Source organism: Thunnus thynnus, chromosome 2 (assembly GCF_963924715.1).
Source record: "Thunnus thynnus chromosome 2, fThuThy2.1, whole genome shotgun sequence".
NCBI lineage: Eukaryota > Metazoa > Chordata > Actinopteri > Scombriformes > Scombridae > Thunnus > Thunnus thynnus.
The window spans coordinates 6,135,606-6,152,655 of record NC_089518.1 but is presented as its reverse complement, the minus strand read 5'-3'; the positions used below and the strand labels follow the sequence as shown (position 1 = coordinate 6,152,655).

General features: G+C 39.9%; 1 protein-coding gene across 1 annotated transcript; it reads right to left on the bottom strand.

The window, feature by feature from the left end:
• Window positions 1–3,405: 3,405 nt before the first annotated feature.
• On the bottom strand, window positions 3,406–7,525 carry si:dkey-90l8.3 (LIM domain transcription factor LMO4-B). Its single transcript, XM_067600850.1, has 5 exons — window positions 7,185–7,525; window positions 6,174–6,412; window positions 5,974–6,070; window positions 5,451–5,609; window positions 3,406–4,234 (listed from the first exon to the last, which is right to left on the bottom strand). The coding sequence occupies exons 2-5, from the start codon at window positions 6,386–6,388 to the stop codon at window positions 4,226–4,228; spliced, it is 480 nt and encodes a 159-aa protein (XP_067456951.1). The 5' UTR covers window positions 6,389–6,412; window positions 7,185–7,525; the 3' UTR covers window positions 3,406–4,225.
• Between the last annotated feature and the right edge of the window lie 9,525 nt (window positions 7,526–17,050).

The window sequence follows — 17,050 nt, the reverse complement described above, 5'->3', positions numbered from 1 at the left end:
GTGGCACAGTGTGCTGAGAGTAAGGTGAGCGTGTTATTGGGAAGGTGGGGGGTGGATTGCAGGCAGTGTTAAGTCAAGCAGGAACCCTCAATGTTGCTAATTTATTTACAGATTTAATTAGATGGATAGAGCCCTCACAGATATAAGAAAGAGAGGAGAGATGTTGCCAGCGTTACAGCACTTTAATTATGGTAGCAGGCTCCTGATCCCTGCGCTCTGCTGTCTGGGGAGCCAGTTAATTAAAATCCTCATTATTTTACTTTTAATTAGTTCCCCCCTCTTTTGTTTCCTTTCACCATATGGCCGTGTTCCGTGGTCAAATTAACGTAATTGAGCTAATTAAGCCGATCACTTTAATTATTCAAAGCGTTCCGATTGGCCAGGAGAACTTTTCTCCCTCTCCCCTCCCTGACATTCCTGTATGAAGCTCAGAGTTGTAAAGTCTCTCTTTGTCATTATGCTCCTCTACTCCCATGCTGAAGGCAGTGAGTTATGTTCCAGCAGTGTCTCATGTTTCACTCCTGTACAATGCGGGGTATGCAGCGAAGCACTGGAGACCTCAGCGAGTTCAAAGAGGACTCAGAAATCGTCAACATTTAACACACTCTATGGTTATGACAAATTATGTGCGTGTTGGTAGTTGTAGTAGCTGCTTCTCAACAGTCATCTGGTGCTCAGGGATTGGAAGCTACCAGAAATAGCTTTGGCAGCCCAGGCAGCTTTCACAAGGATTGTGAAGCACAGCTAAATGCCATAGACATCTTTCAACACACAACCATTGCATTAACATGCTCGGTTTTTGAAAATGGTGACAACCAGATGGCGGTTTTACAGCAAACATACTTACATTGAGCTCCATGCCTGAGGGTGGGCAAGACCTGTCTATCAACATTCATAACTCCACACATACTGTACCTCTCTGGCATCCTTCATTCTCAGCTCATCAGGCTGTTTTTTTCCAGTAATGTATAATCATTTACATCTTTAACCTATTTAAACACTTGGAACCTTGTGCTAAAACTGTTGGATCTATCTTACAGGGCATTTTATATTCTTTATTGTTGATGGATGTAAAAATGCAAAGTATGCAGGTCAAAAAAACATTGACGTTGCTGTTCTATCCACCCAGTATAAGCCTTTTCTGGGAAAATCCTCAGACAGGAAGCAATGTATTTCACATTTCTAGTTTGTTTGGAATATATCGAGCATGAGTAATGACAGGCATCAGAGCTGAAAAGACAGAAAGTCAAACTTCATCAACAAGATACAGAATCAAGATGAATTCCAGTCCTTATAGATGATGGTGCGAGCCACCAATCTCTCCACAAAGCCTAAATGAACTCATGAGAACTACACATATTACTCTATGATTAAAGAGCAAGATCTGTTGTGTCAAATGGCACTTAGAGGATCAGTTCACCCAAATTCCAAAGAAACATCTTTTCTCACTTAACCGTAACAATAATAATAATTTGGGTGAACCTACTCCATACAATCTACCACAGAATTAAAAGGCATCACATACCCTTTGCAACTCGCCCTCATCAAAGTAATACTCGTGAGAAATGTTGCTGCTTCTAACCATTCAAATACTTCCTTATGTGCTCTAATTTATTCATTCACCAAAACATGCTGGAAAAAATAAGAACATGTAGGATTTGGAGAGGCTAGAAGCAGTTACATGCCTCATAATTCTGTGGTAGTTTGTGGTGGCAGTGAGCAGTTTTAAGTTTGAAATGTGAGCTGCAGATGGTTTAGTGAGTCCCACATTATGAAGACGGGAGAATAACTACTCGAGTACAGTTTAGTATGAGTATTGATGAATTATTAGCGTAGCATTTGTACAAGCTAAGATTTAGCTGTGCTAACAGCAGCTAACAAGTACTTTTGTGGAAGTGCAGCTCAAAAACATCAAAGGGTCTAAGTAAAAGTAAAAACAAAATGAGAGTCTAACAGTTGTGAACCAAAGAAAGAACTGAACCTGCAGTTAACATCTGGCAGGACAAAGCAGACCAGACTGTCACAGAGATGTGTCCACTAATGCCAGCACATTGTCTAATTAAAAACGCTCAGTCTGGCCTCCACACACAGAGAAGTCTGGTTGTTAGAAAGAGCTGCTGGCTGACGGACCAGCAGATCAGCATCAGAAGGAAACTGGGCTAAAGGATGGCAGCCATCTTGGATCTATATCACAGGAGTGTCTGGGCAAGAAGGAGGCTTCGCCAATCCTCTTCCTCTTCATCATGAGCATGTAAAAATATCCTGGCATCATCTTGTGTCTTCACACAGTGTGAGGTGGAGGAGCTCAGGCAATTACACTCATCTGCATGTGTTAATATGATTAATTAGCGGGAATAAACACTTTCCTATGACACAGGCTACATGGTGAGCCACACACCTGCAGAAGCTCTGATAAAAGACAACGCCTCATGGCAAAGAGCCTTTTCATGAGACCTGCTAATTGGCATCTGAAAACGTTCTGGCTAATTAGGAAAAGGCAGATGAGGCTTGATTAGTTTGAATGCAAAGTGTAACTTGTGGTGCGGTGGGACTCAGGAATGTGCCGAGGTTTTATTTCTTCACCATCACGATACAAAGATAATTGTAATTGTGATCATTTGCATACGTTAATGAATTTGCGTGACGCTTCTTGATCAGACGTGGAATAAATAATTGATGCAGTATCAGCAACTACCATGACAAGTGGGACGTTTTGAAATAGCTAAGCGCATTAAGGTGCAAGTTTGATGGCTGCCATGCTCCCAGGCAAGGTGTGAAAGTAGAGCAGATGCTATCTTCTGCTTCCTGCACGCTGCGTACTCCACCGCTATCACACTGAAACCTCCGATGGAATGCTGAGACTTAAAGTTTTTACATAGCATTAAAAAGGCACACCGAGTTAAAGAGAATTAGATGCAGCTCGGGAAAATTATTTTCAGAAGCCATGCAGAGAGTGGCAGAGAACAAAGAGCTGTGATGGGAAACAAACTAGGCTGTGTGGGAGCTTTAATTGGAACATGGTAAACAGTAAATACATCAGATTGTTTCAAATGCCCTGGATGTAGAGGGGGCCACTCCCCTTTAATTAGCCTGCTTTCAGATTAGGCTTTATTAGAGGCAGGCTGCAGGCAGGCAGCCACTGAGCCAGTCAGCCACGGGATGTGCCTCAAGTTCAGCCTCCCAGGAGCTCCAGCAGAACAGATACAGGGCTCATGTTTAATTGCTTCTGTAAATGGTCAGAGCTCAAGCCCCCTAATTCCATTCCTCAGGGTAATCAGGCATGTTTTCACCATACAGGGCTAAAGAGAGTGAGAGAGACAGCCACATCCACCATGCTAGGTACCATGCAACACAATGCCACTCTAATGCTGCTAAGGGGCTTCAAAATGACCTCAGTTCGCTTCGTGACATGTTACAGGAAAATCATTTTAATAGGATTTTTGTTTTTAAGTCCACACATTGAACAGGCATCTGATAAAGAAATAAAACTCTACAGAAGAAAAACAACAAGACCTTCACTGGATAATTTCAGTTCTTCTTTGTGCAGAAATAACAGCCATCAGCAACATTAGATTTTTGTTTTCCTTGAGTGCTTAAAAAAAGTTTCTGGTGCGGGTTTGAATCTCACTTCTGACAAGCAGTGTTTCAACTCGTTTTAACTCGGTTTTCCTATGACTGAACATTTTCAGATGCCCTGGATTCTTGCCTGAAACCCATCAATTTTATATTCAATCCCCAGTGTGTAAAATCTCAGATTAACATATACAAGAGAGAGATCAAGAGTTCTTTAAAAACACTGACACTCAGGGGAAATAATGCCACATGTCATAAGCAAAGCTTTGACAGTCATTTTACTGCAGTCCATCAAACGTTCATTTAAGCATCTTTTGTTCCGTCTTCCGGTGGACGGTGTAGGCTTTCATCCTCATTGTTGTCCTCCAGCTTTCTCTCAGTCCTGAAGGAGCCTTTGTCCACACATTCTGTAAGTCTTTGCATGATGCACGGACCACTTTAACATCGAACACTACATAAATGCAACTCTGTATGTGGTGTATAGAGTCTGTGATATGGTGACAGGACAGGGTATCTCTGTGAGAAACGGCGTCCTCTCCGAGGAAGAGAGGCAGGGCGGTGATGAGAATCCACAACAACGGCGACAGTAGCAGGAGAGAAGAAGTGAAGATTCGGGAGGAAGGGCGAGGGCAACACGCAGCGTTCCTGCCCCTCAGCATACCTGCAGAGAAGACACAAGACAGGGTTCATGTTTTTATATATCCAGTCATGTGAATGCACAGCCCCGCAGCTTATTCACAAGTTCATTTTAACCTATGATATAAACAAATAAAATCTATCGTATTACACCCATATATGGGCTGATTCATCTAAAATCAAAATACAATATGACACAAATGAATGATGCAGTAGTTGTAAAGAGCATCATCACATCAGCAGCCTATGAATGTACATTTTAAAGATTTGTTGCAAGGTAGCATTTACTTTTTTTATTATTTTTCATTTGTATACACACTGCATGTGATTTATTTTTCAGTGGTGGGAGAAGTATTCAGTTTTAATAAAAGTAGCAATACCACACTATAGAAAAGCTGTGTTACAAGCAAAAATCCTGCATTCATAATGTTACTATTATCTGCAAAATGCACTTAAAGAATCAAATATTTGCAGTAGAATAGTTGTGTCAGTGTTCTGTTGTTATATATTCTAATGATTCATTACTATTACTGATGCATGAACATCTAAGCAGCATTTTAATGTTGGAGCTTATGTTAAACTTAAATCGAGCAGTTTGATCTAAAACTATGTATCATATTCTGTGATGATATATGTGTATGGAAAAAATTATTCGTATAATAATAATAATAATTTGTGACTAGGCTTTCAGATAAATGTGGTGGAGTGAAAAGTAGAATATTAAAGTGCAGTACTTGTAACATAGCATTTATAAGCTGTATATAACCAGTTAATAAATGGTTTATAACACACTATAATGTAGATGTAAGTGACAGATAATGAATGACAATATAGTAAAACACAGTTGTAATAATATAAAATGTCTTGATTGGAGAAGTTAATACATGTACATTAATAAACACTTAAAAATGTCCTTAAATCTGTTTACAATTACCGTACATTATAGTGTGTTTTATGAAATGTTTATATTCTGCTTATAAATGCTAAATATGGCGACCTACCGCCATTTTTTATATGGCTTTAATTTTCTGTCTTGAGTGTTTCAACTGACATTTTGCAGACTTTGTCACCTGACACATTACATTATATTATGAAAATAGTAGCTCTGATTTTTCTGTATTCATTGTAATTAGCCCCATTAAAGGACAATGCTGTTGATGTAAGGAGAATTTACACTCTGCTTTAAATACAGTTAGTTCTACAGTATAGTGTCAGTGTCAGTAACTCTTTTATTTATTTACCTTCTGGTCTGTCAACACGTTGTTGCTCTGAAGTGGGGGCAGGTGGCTGTTGAGCAAGGCAGCGCCGGGTCTGTCGTGCTCACAGAAGATTGTACCGTTGATGTAATGGAAGCGATCGCCGGGCATCAGTCTGTTTCTACAGGTGGCACAGCTGAAACACTGCAGGGAGCAGCGACACAAAGGCTCAGACACGGAAGTGGAACAAATCACTAAAGCACATTAATATACAATGGACATTGTATCAGCTTCAGTGAACCTCTGTAACAATTGATAGAAACTGATCCCTGATCTAAAGGTTGAATAATAATTTAAATATGAAACATTACAGTTGAATCTGTACCATTAAAGATGTCTCAAGCAAAGTTTGAAAGTGTGTTTGAGGATGGAAAAAAAATTCCTTTCTCTCCTGATACTGTGGGGACACATCTTCCCGTCTCGCTGTCTCTCTCCACCAAATCCCAGATGTTTCTGTCAAACAAGCAGTGGGAGATAGAGCGCGCTGATGTGAGAGCTGGGGATTTACCTTGAGGTGATAAACATTTCCCTGTGCCCTCATCACCATTTCGTTGGCTGGGATCGACTGGCCGCAGGCGCTGCACGCCCCGCTGTGCCCGAACAGTCTGCAAACACAAAAACACAGATTGCTCAGTCTGTACAGCTTCCAAAATCTAAAAGCAGCCGCTTCCTCTTCTGCTCCTCCTTCCTCTCCGCGCAGGACCTCACCTGATGTAGTCGCTCCGACACAAAATCATGCCCCCTTTGCTGTAGCAGGTGGTGCCAATGTCCCCCAGCTGGGCTTGGCAGCAAGAGCACTTGAGGCAGCGAGTGTGCCAGTAGCGCTCCATGGAGAAGAGCAGGAAGCGGTCGGCGATCTTCCCCCCACATCCTGCACACGACCTGGGGGCCGGTGGTATGCCTGACGCTTGGCTGTTCACCATACTGATGTGGGCCCTCAGCGGCTCCTGGGCACACAAGAGAGAGGTACGGAAGATGAGACAGGTGTAACAGCTAAACCCGATTATTTGACTTTTACTTATCTCCTTATTAGGACAACATGTTAATTCCTTTTAGGTCATTTGCAAAAAAAGGGGTCATTAAAGAGGGGAAAAAAGACTTGCTTTAGAGGAAAATATTTCTATCTGTTTCCACTTGTGGATGATCACCTCACAGTAATTACATGAGGTTTTAACACTACATACACCACATCAGCCATTTCCACTCACTCTGACACAAATCTACACAAGACTTCACATAACAAGCTCACTATGACCTCAACACTAAAATACACACCAGTACAAGCAAAATATGATTCTCTTATTTCACTGATACTACTCTGTATATCCATGTATGCAGCACGTGAAATGTAAAATATATTAGAATGTTCTTTATCCTTCAGCTTCAATAAATCAAAAGTAATGCTATTACTGGTATGACCAGCAGACTGGGAGGAATGGGCAGGCAGGCATTAACAGTATGTCAGCGGTGGACTTTGACGTGAAGAAGGGAAAGTCACCAAATGGGACTTTTGGAAGAGTGCCCGTTTGAAGACTAAACGTATTAATGGAAGCATTATAAAGTATTTCCTTTAACGTTTATTGTATTTAACTTTACATAATATGGAAAATATGTTTTATCTTGACAGAAACGTTGTTTACAACCATAAGATGCGAGCTTACAGGAAAGCAAAGCTTTATTCAGGACGGGAAAAGAGGAAAAGAAGAAGAGACATGTTACCTTGTCGAGCCGAAGCTTTTCCTCCTGCGTTCAAGTTTGAGACGGTGAGAAAAAAAAAATATCACAATAAGCTCGACACAGCGCACTTAGACTAGACACGTTGTGGTCTCCATAGCTTTCCAGAAAAAGGCAAAGCAACACAACATGAAGCCCGGGACGGCACGGTGACGGTAATAGTTGAGCAAACTCTCCCCGACATCCAGCTCCGCTGATGAATGGTTACATGTAGCCGTGAGGAGGAGACATGACGCAGCTCCTCTTCCTCTCCTCTCTGTTACAGCTGTCTGTCTATCAACATGCCTGCCTTCATCTGTATCAGCGACACTATTCATCAAATTGCGCAAGGAGCTATTTAAATTACCTAGAGGGGACGCAGCCGACATGACGCGCGCAGCAGCCAATAGGAGAGCAGTGGGCGTGGCCGCAGTCACAATGATTTATGAGTTTATAGTGGCTTATTAATATGCATATTCTCCCCGCAGGCCTTCACACAGTATGTGCGGGATTTACATGGAAACAGCTATAACAATAGTTATAGTTTACCTCTATGTAGGCCTCTTTGAACACATTAGATTTACATAAAGGATGCATCAGGAATAAGTTATGAAAAAGTACATTTTCATAAATTTGATTTTCAAAGCAAATCAAATTATTTAAATCATTTCCTCATAGACATATAAATAGATAAATATTTTTACAAAGTACATAAAGCTAAATTTGTATTTCTTAACCACAAATGTAAAGTATATCACGTGATTAGTGATATTTTTAGAAACATGTTATTAAAGGTAGTGAAATGTATCCATTCACAAGTCCAGCACATCGTAAAAATGATTTTATGCCTTACTATCAGATTAAAACAGTCTTAGACTTTAGTGTTATCCAGTAGAGCTTATGGAAAATATTATATTTTGTTATTATTTCTTTCGTTTTTTTTAATGCTGCCTTTCAAATGCCAGACACTACACAGTATAGCCAAACAGTCTACTCATGGCCACATAATCATAATTACATACATTCTTAATAAATGCAATGTACGAATTATGATGTGGAAACATTTGATATTTTTTCTATTCCCCTGCACCCACCCAACATGGAGGTCAGAGGTCAGTCCTAACAACTCCAGCACTGGGGAGATCAGTCAGTACACCAGTCTGCTTCCCTGCTGTACTTCCAGTAGAGTTCCAGTAGAGGACAGCATCCTATCATGTTGCCAGGAGAAGACATTGGCAGGTTTGTAATGTACATCCTGATATATGGAGGTTAAATATGTTGGAACGACTAAAAAACAGAGCAGGAACAGCATGCACTGACTGATGATTATTCCTCCCCAAAAAAGTACTTATTTTTTTATTTTCCTAGTATAAATGTATATACTGTAAACTCTTCAACACACATGAACTCTGGTGAAAGTTGAATGTTTCAGCAATCATTTTATTTTATGTTTTGTTTAGTCTTTTGTTGTGTTCTAAAACTTGTTTAGAAAAGTGCTTCGTGTCCATGATATTAACTGTAACATGACATTGAAACTTCTTGAGAATAATAATAATGATCAGTAAAATGTGTGAAAATGTAGTGTGTGTCTTACTGAGGCCACTAAAGGACAATGATCATTTCTGTTGGTTCATGTATGAATTCCTCAGTTTGATCTGATAAATTTATTGTGAAAGTTGTCACCACGAATGACTAGACAAATGTATAATTTTAATATTCAAATTAATATTAATATTAATATTAATTACAGTGTTCAAAGTGGTGTTAAATTTCTCATTCTGACCACTAGAGGGTGATGAATGAACTAACACTTCTGATTTAAAATTCAAATAAACAAAGAGCCGTGTTTCTTAGACTCTATCCATCACCAAGTATCAGTCAGTAAATGCAGTGAGGTGCATTTCATGCCACTGACATGCCTAACAAAGGCTAAAATATAAAAAGCTTTAAACATTGTTTATTCCTATCCTAAAGCCCATAAGTGTGTGATTTAATGTCATTACAGCATGTTTCAATCTTGTCTAAAGGCATGAATTTGTAGAAAACAACCCTTGTGAAAATTGGTGTAGTCTATGGTTTGTTTCCAGCTCATTCACGGGGGCAGTGTCTCCACAGACATGCCCGGGGACACACAGACGCTGCCCCTCTGTGTTTTTTGATGATACCTCCAGGAGTCTCCCAAATTTCAGGTCTTGCACATGAGGCTTACAGGGGGATTACATGATAGATCAAATGGTATTTGCAGAGCAGTAGTACTAAAAGTACCTTTCAAAGCAATGGTTAGAAATTGCTATACAAAAAAGAGATATACATTTTTAAAAAAAATATAAAGCCATTATTTTGGAAATATGACCATGAAAACAAATCTTGACAAATGTCTCTGAGCACATTCACCATTAGTCTTTACATGACTGTCATAGCAGTTTTCAGAGTTCCACGTGGTAGTTTCACAATGGGACAGCAGCTGTTTTAAATACAGAGAGACCTGTGCCTGACAGGGATCAGAGGAGAACCAGTATGATGTCTTGTTTTTTGTAAAGCTTCTCACTATAATATTCTACACTGGCTGAAGCTGAACTAGCACAGATTGGCTGATGCAAATGAGCAAGGTGTTACATTATTATCATTACAGCCATCATATACTGCAATAAAATCATGATTACGTTAGCCAAATCCAAAGGAAGGCAATGTTTTCTGCATCCATCCATGTCTTGAATGAAATGAAACAAGACCGAAGCAGTTATTTACATGGTGTTCATCAGTCAACAAATGGTGGATTTTACATTTGAAGTGTGTGGACTTTTAAATAACAACTCTACTGTTGACGTGAGGATGACTGCAGACACATGTGAGCTATATCCGGAACACATTGTGTTGTTCTCGCTTCCTATCACCTTCCGGCTGTGGACTGCAGGGTCCTCTGGCCAAAAAGTTGAACCTGGCTCAACTTTTGCCTCAATGCAATGCAACTTCATCCAGAACAGTGTGCTGGCTAATCAAATATGTGCAAGTGCAAATTCCTATTACATTACTGTAAAGTGAATTGTATTATTCTACTATTTACCTGATAATCGTCAGATGAAATGGTTGTTGCCATGATAACTCCAAAATGCTGTGCATTATTTTAGTATCTGGCTGGCCTTCAAACCCAGTTTCTCATATTGGACTTTCTGGATCTAATATCTTTTAGCAACACTGCAGTAACATGCTCACACCAATGCAGGCCTAACTGTATTTTCTCTATTTTCTAAATAGTGCCATTTTCAGTCCGAACACCCTCTAACACATGGGAGGTTCAAGAGCTCTTGCTGGCTTCCCACCTACAAACACAACGTGTTTACTAGAACATGACCAAGCTGGAGCTACCGCTACCTAGAATTGCACCCCAGGTCCTTTAGACATTGATATTTAGTCATGCTAGCAGCATCACATCCACATTCATGTTCCCCAGACGATGAATCCTAATGACTTTGGTGATCTTATGACTTTCTCTCTAGCGCCAAAAGCAAACTTTTCACTTATTCAGTGAAATATCTCAACATCTACTTGGTTTGGTTCAGACATTTATGGTTCCCAGATGATTAATCTGACTTTGACAATGACTTTGGTGATCTTTTTCTCGATGTTCACCATGAGGTTGACATCTACTTGAAAACTATTGGATGGATTCTCATATAATTTGGTACAGGCATTCATTTGAGAAACCTGGATATGCTAGCAGGAGAACTCCAATAGAAACCAGGATACTGTGGTATGTAAACACCTGATCCAGGTTTCTTAAACATTTTGTGTTGGTAGAGAAATGAGATGTTGAGGAATCAAGACACAACTGGCCATAGATGATCAGAAACCTGGATACTGTCAGAATCATATGAATAACAAGGTTTCTCATGTTCCATGTAAACGTCATATCCAAACTAAGATCAAAAAAGATCTCAAAACTGGGATACTAATGTGCATGTTAACATGGCAAACAATATTTTTTGACTAATTTTATATTACCTTTATTATTATTATGATTATTATTATTATTATTATTATTTTTGGGGAGAGGTGGCTGAAGACACATGGGTCTTTTGTAGAGGGAGACGTATCGAACATGCTGTCTGAGCGTCTTTGCTCTTAAGGGATCGAATGGGAGATTGCTTTTGTGGACTCAGGATATTTTCTTCGTGTGATCTGTATATAGTTCTCTGTGATGTGGCGCATGAATGAGATTTGTTCTTTTGTTTGTTTTTTGTTTGTCTTCTTATGAACTGGACATAAGTCAATTTTTATTTCAATTTATGATTTTTTGATTATGATGACTCATATGTGTAGCTCCCTCTGCCGGGATGAACTTGTTGTGTCGGTTGTGGATGCCTATAATCAAGTCCACCTGTTGTGGATTGTGTTGATCGCCAGTATACACACTGAGGAAGGGCGCCTGGCCCGAAACGTCCGTGTGACAATTCAAATTAAAATCAGTTGACCAGGTGTGCTGTCCTAATTCCCTTCTTTAAACAATAGTAAGAGACATCATCAAAATGACAAATTATGTGGAGCAAGGGGACGAGAGGATTGGACCAAGAATTAATTCCAGGGGCCAACACTGAAGCAGCTGCAGTAGTGAGTCATTCCATGGAAAACTATGAGGTTTCATGGAAAACTTAGCAGTTTAAAGGAAAAACAAGGTGGTATAAAACTATCAATATTGTTTTCAGTGGCTTAAGAGACTAACTCAAGTGTACTTATAATTATGTAGTAAAATAAAATTAAATAATTGAATTACAATTTTTATATTTAAACTGTTTTCTGCTAAACTATAGTCATTTTCTCATGTCTGTTCTGACCATTTCTCACATTCAAGTGAGGTAACACTCAATGAATATTGCATAAATCTCAGACTTTTTTTTTTTAGGAGCGCAATGCTTCCCTCTTCACGGTTCTTCAAATGTGTTAATCAAATTTTAAAAACTACATATTTTGCTTAAAATAGCAGGATTTATGTGTGTCCAAAAGTTTAATGTTCCACCTCGTCACGCCGATGTATTTCATTCATTCATATCATTTAAGAGTTTGAAGAAGACAAATTTAAATGTTGGTGACTTTTGATTTTCTTCCAGAGCATTTTTTGGTACATTTTTCTTTCAAAACCCTCTTTGTCAAGCATAACATATCCACTTCATCACTCACAAAACATGGGGAAAACAGAGAATTTTGGCCATATTACTTTGAATCTTTCCACCCGGTCGTAGGCTTTAGCATAAAATTAAATAGATTTTAAAAAAATAGTGTCTGACCTTGCAAGATATGTTTTATTGCAGGTCTAACATATTCATACACATATACATGTATATACAAAATGATCAAAAATCTTAAAATTGCAAGGTCTAAACTGAACAGTTTCCATGGAATGACCCAGTAGTGGTGATAGTAGCAGTAGAGGTAGAATGGTTGTAGGTTTAATAGCGGGAGTCCTTTGAATCAGTGTTGACGTCACAGTGTTTACTTGACTGTGAACTCTCCGTCTAAACAGGATCCTTTGTGGAAATGTTGACTTTAGTGCTATAAAATATGTTAGCTGTGATACTCTTTAAAGACGATGCGTCATGTTCCACACATTCGTTTTCAGCACAACATGCCAATAACAACGCAGATGGAGACATGTTATTATCCCACATTGTGTTGAAAAGGAACCACTTTGACACATCCTCTTTCAGAGTGCATGGTAGGAATAGGGTGTGGGGTTGTGGGGGGTGTTTCCTCTGCTGTGGCTGGTGTGGCAGCCTGGGCCAACATCCACCACTCTCTGAGGCCCCCGTTGATTTCCGACATATTTCCTGTTCCTCTGTCAAGGCCATGCAGAAAGTCACGGCTCTCTGTGAGGCTGGACAACACCTGTAACTTCCAGTCTGGGTTCCCAGCCAATATAAACCCACCGTGGAGCGTCACAGCACAGCAGGCTGCCAAGACAATCACATTTATGAAGCCCTCTGACTGTGATGTGGAGAGATTCCTCCATCTGAGGCTCTATTTTATCTTTCTTGAGGGTAAGCACCTTAGTGTCACAGCAGTTGTGTGGCCGGCTTAGAAATGAGTCATTTTGAATTCTTGATATCTGACGAGTCCAGGGACTCTGGATTGTCATGGAGTTTGGAGAGGTGTATTGCAGAAAGGAAAGATCTGATGACTGATCATTTCTGTGCAGAAATCAGTGAATATCAGTTAAGATCTTTCTTTACAAAAACATGTCTCTTACATGAAATTAACTACATACTACCATTTTCAAAACAAAGTAAGGACCTGAGGACACATAATATTGAGAAACTCCTCCACACTGTCATTTCCAGCAGGTTAGATTACTGCCACTACATTAAAACTCTCAGACAACTACAGCTCATTCAGAAAGCTGCTGCGAGTCCTAACGATGACAAAGAAAGCTGAACACATCTCACCAGTTCTCAGTCTCAACACTCTTCCAGTGTGGCATAATGACTGCTGACTGTCTATTAATATGGTCTGGTTTAGGGCCAAAGTACATCTCTGACTGTCTTTACCATATAAACCCTCTGAGCTTCTTCCATCTGCAAACTGCTCCCAACCTAAACATGGAGAAGCAAAATTTAGTTACGATTCTCCAGAAAATAACTTCCAGAAGATATAAGAATTGCCCAAACTCTGATTATTTTTTAAATCCATGTTAAAAACTTTTATGTTCCCCAACTCACTCATTATTTTCCACCTTGCATACTGACAAATCTAGTATTTATTTCTCTGTTTTTATCTGTTTTTTTCTTAATGTTTCATGCAGTACTGACATTTTAATGTTTCGAATGCATTATGTAAAACACTTGATTGATAGATAGATAGATAGATAGATAGATAGATAGATAGATAGATAGATAGATAGATAGATAGATAGATAGATAGATGGATGGATGTCTATCTGGCACAACCAACTCTAGAGCCTCAGTGAAGCGAAAGACATGTGGTTTGGCTTTGACCAGGATGAGAAACAGGCCCTGAAAAATGTCCTAATCTCTCCAGCCTCTCATACTGCCATGAATTTAACTGAAATGCCAGGACGACTCTTAAACAAATGAGCAGTCAAACGTTGTCATGGGACACCAGCTCTCGTGTACAACAACTCTGCTGGACAGTTCATTTCCCCGAATTTACACCAGCCAAACAGCCTGAGCAGACAAACATCGTCATCAGGGGTAATGCTGAACATCCTGAGTGACAGTAGCAAATGGTAAGGCAGTCTCCATGGTGACACGGTATGTCATGTGTGCTTTTTGGTTCCTGCCTGTCGGTCGGACAGTAAAAGAATCCAGCCTCGTCTGAAGGAGGATGCTGAGATGGGATGCTAATATATGACCTATTGTCAATTTTAGTTATGATAAATAATCACACGTTCACATCCCCATGATGAAGGGCATTCAAAACATTGGATGTGTCTGTTTTTGTCTTGCACTACAGCCATGTTCTCTTGACATAACTCTTGACTTAGAGTCAAGAGTTTCATTTATATCCAGCAACACACCAGAAACTGCTGTATTTGCATTACATTCAAAGACACTATAGGCATTTTCTGACTGCAGATATTTTGACTTGTAATAACAAGAAAAGCATAGGTGTTACTAATAACATTAACTCTGATGGCTCTATTCTATTCAAGTGTCCCTGTGAGTAATGGCAGTGAGCCAGCACGCACAAAACCAAGATCCTGAAACTCATTTGGAGTCCTGTTTGTGTCCACCTGATGTAAGTCCAATATTCACTCTCCTTTTTATCTAACCCCTGAGAAAAATATCTGGCTCTGTAGCAGCAAAATGTTCCACCAAGTTCATCAGCTAGGCATTAACTTTGTCTGTCTGCTGTTTGATGCTTTCTTTAGAGCTTTCAGCTTTCCTGCTGAAATCTGCTGCTGGCTGCAGCTGGAAACGAGGTTGGTGAGAGTTTGTGGGGCATCAAACCAAAATACTGAGCTAAAAGAGGCTAAGACGCTCTGCAGAGCTGAGCAGAACTGCAGACTCAGGTGATAATTCTATATCACATTTCACATTATATATATGAATTATTTGTTATCATGAAAATATTGATTGGTTCTGCAGTAACTTTAAAATCATCCCTGGCCAACAAGAGTTCATAGGTCTGTCCGTCTGCTAAACACTATGATTCAGAGCTAGATGCTACTGTATATTTTACTGGATTACCTGATTACCATGACGTTTGCCACAGATATTCATGGTCCCTTGATGATTAATTCTAATGGTTTTGTTTTGACGCCAAAGCTTCCTTTTTGTACACTTGAAATGTGGAAATCTAATTGCCAGATTGACTTAAACCATCTCAAACTCTAGCGCTACCCCGAGGTCAGACAGAACCTGAAGTTTCTGGAAGTGCGTGTGTAGTGCTGGTGCAGGTCCTACACTGCCTGGAGTATCTGGTGAGCAATAAAAATGAGGCCAAAGATCAGCTTCTTGTAAGTGAAGACTGGAGTCCTGGAAGAGATGAAGCCCTCACCAGTGGTTCTGACTGGGGCAGTCAGGGGGTTAGAGTGTTCCTCCCTCATCTCAGAAGGAGGCAGAGGCCGGGGTGAGGAATTTAGTGGTCTACCGTAATGTTTGTGCTTCAGAGCCAGCCGGAGCATTGTGTAAGGCCCACGAGGCAACATGAATGCAGGGCTCTGGGTGTATACTGGGAAGCTCTGGTGAGCTTAAGACACTGATGAGGCAGGGTGAAGGGTTAGGGGTGATAACTAACATGTAACACAGCACGCATCATGCCTGAGTGAACCACCAGGATTGTATTGACGCATTGAATTTTACTTGGGACATTCAACATGCCAAAACTTCTCCTTACTGTTTTGTAGGAACGTTCCCTGTGTACAGTAGTTCAGCAGGTAAAACTACTACTGCCACAGCTGCAGGTTTCTGATGGACCCCCTGTTACGCTACTTATCAAAGGATTTAACACATCAAGTTCATATTATTAGTCATGGGGAGTACTGCCAACTCTGTGAGAAGCAATGATGGAAAGTAACTCTACTCTACTTCGGTATAATTTAAGTTACTTATACTTTACATGAGTATTTCCACGTACAGATGGGTGACAAATTAAAGGAACAATCTGAATAAATGAGTGGAGAAGCATAACAAACGTAGATGCTTACACACAGGTGCACTGCATGGTAGGCTACAATTAAGGCTTCAGTGTTGGGGCACAGATGGCAGGAGCTTCAGTCACAAAGACTGCTCAACTAACTAATGTTTCACAAGGAACAGTGACTAAAGTGACATCTGCATTTAGATCCATGGGAAAGACATCAGTAAACACCTATGGGAGATTTTGGACCAACGTGTCAGACACATGAGGGAATATCTTTTGGAAGAATGGTGTTCATCCCTCCAGGAGAGTTCAGAGACTTATAGAATCGATGCCAACTGCAAAAATGGTAACCGATGCCAATGCACATGGTGGCCCAACACCTTACTAAGACACTTTATGTTTCCTTTAATTTGTCACCTATCTATATATGCTACTTTATACTTGTACTGCACTACATTATAGAGGGAAATATCTACTACTTACTTTTTAGATTCAAATTTTAAATTAAAAAACATGATGAGTTTATAAAATGCATTGTTAAAGATGAAGTTGGGTCTGGTATCTGGTTGGGTCCCCTTGTCTATGAGTTGCTCTGCAGTTCCACCAAAGAGAGATGAACTGTTTGAGACTTAAAAAGGTAAAATGATCCAATATTTCACAGAAAAAGCAAATGTCAGAGAAAATTGAAAAAATTAATTTGTGTATCAGAATTCCCCCCCCCCCCTTCTTTTCTACTCCATTAATCAGCTCATGACCCCCCAGGTTTATCTTGTGAC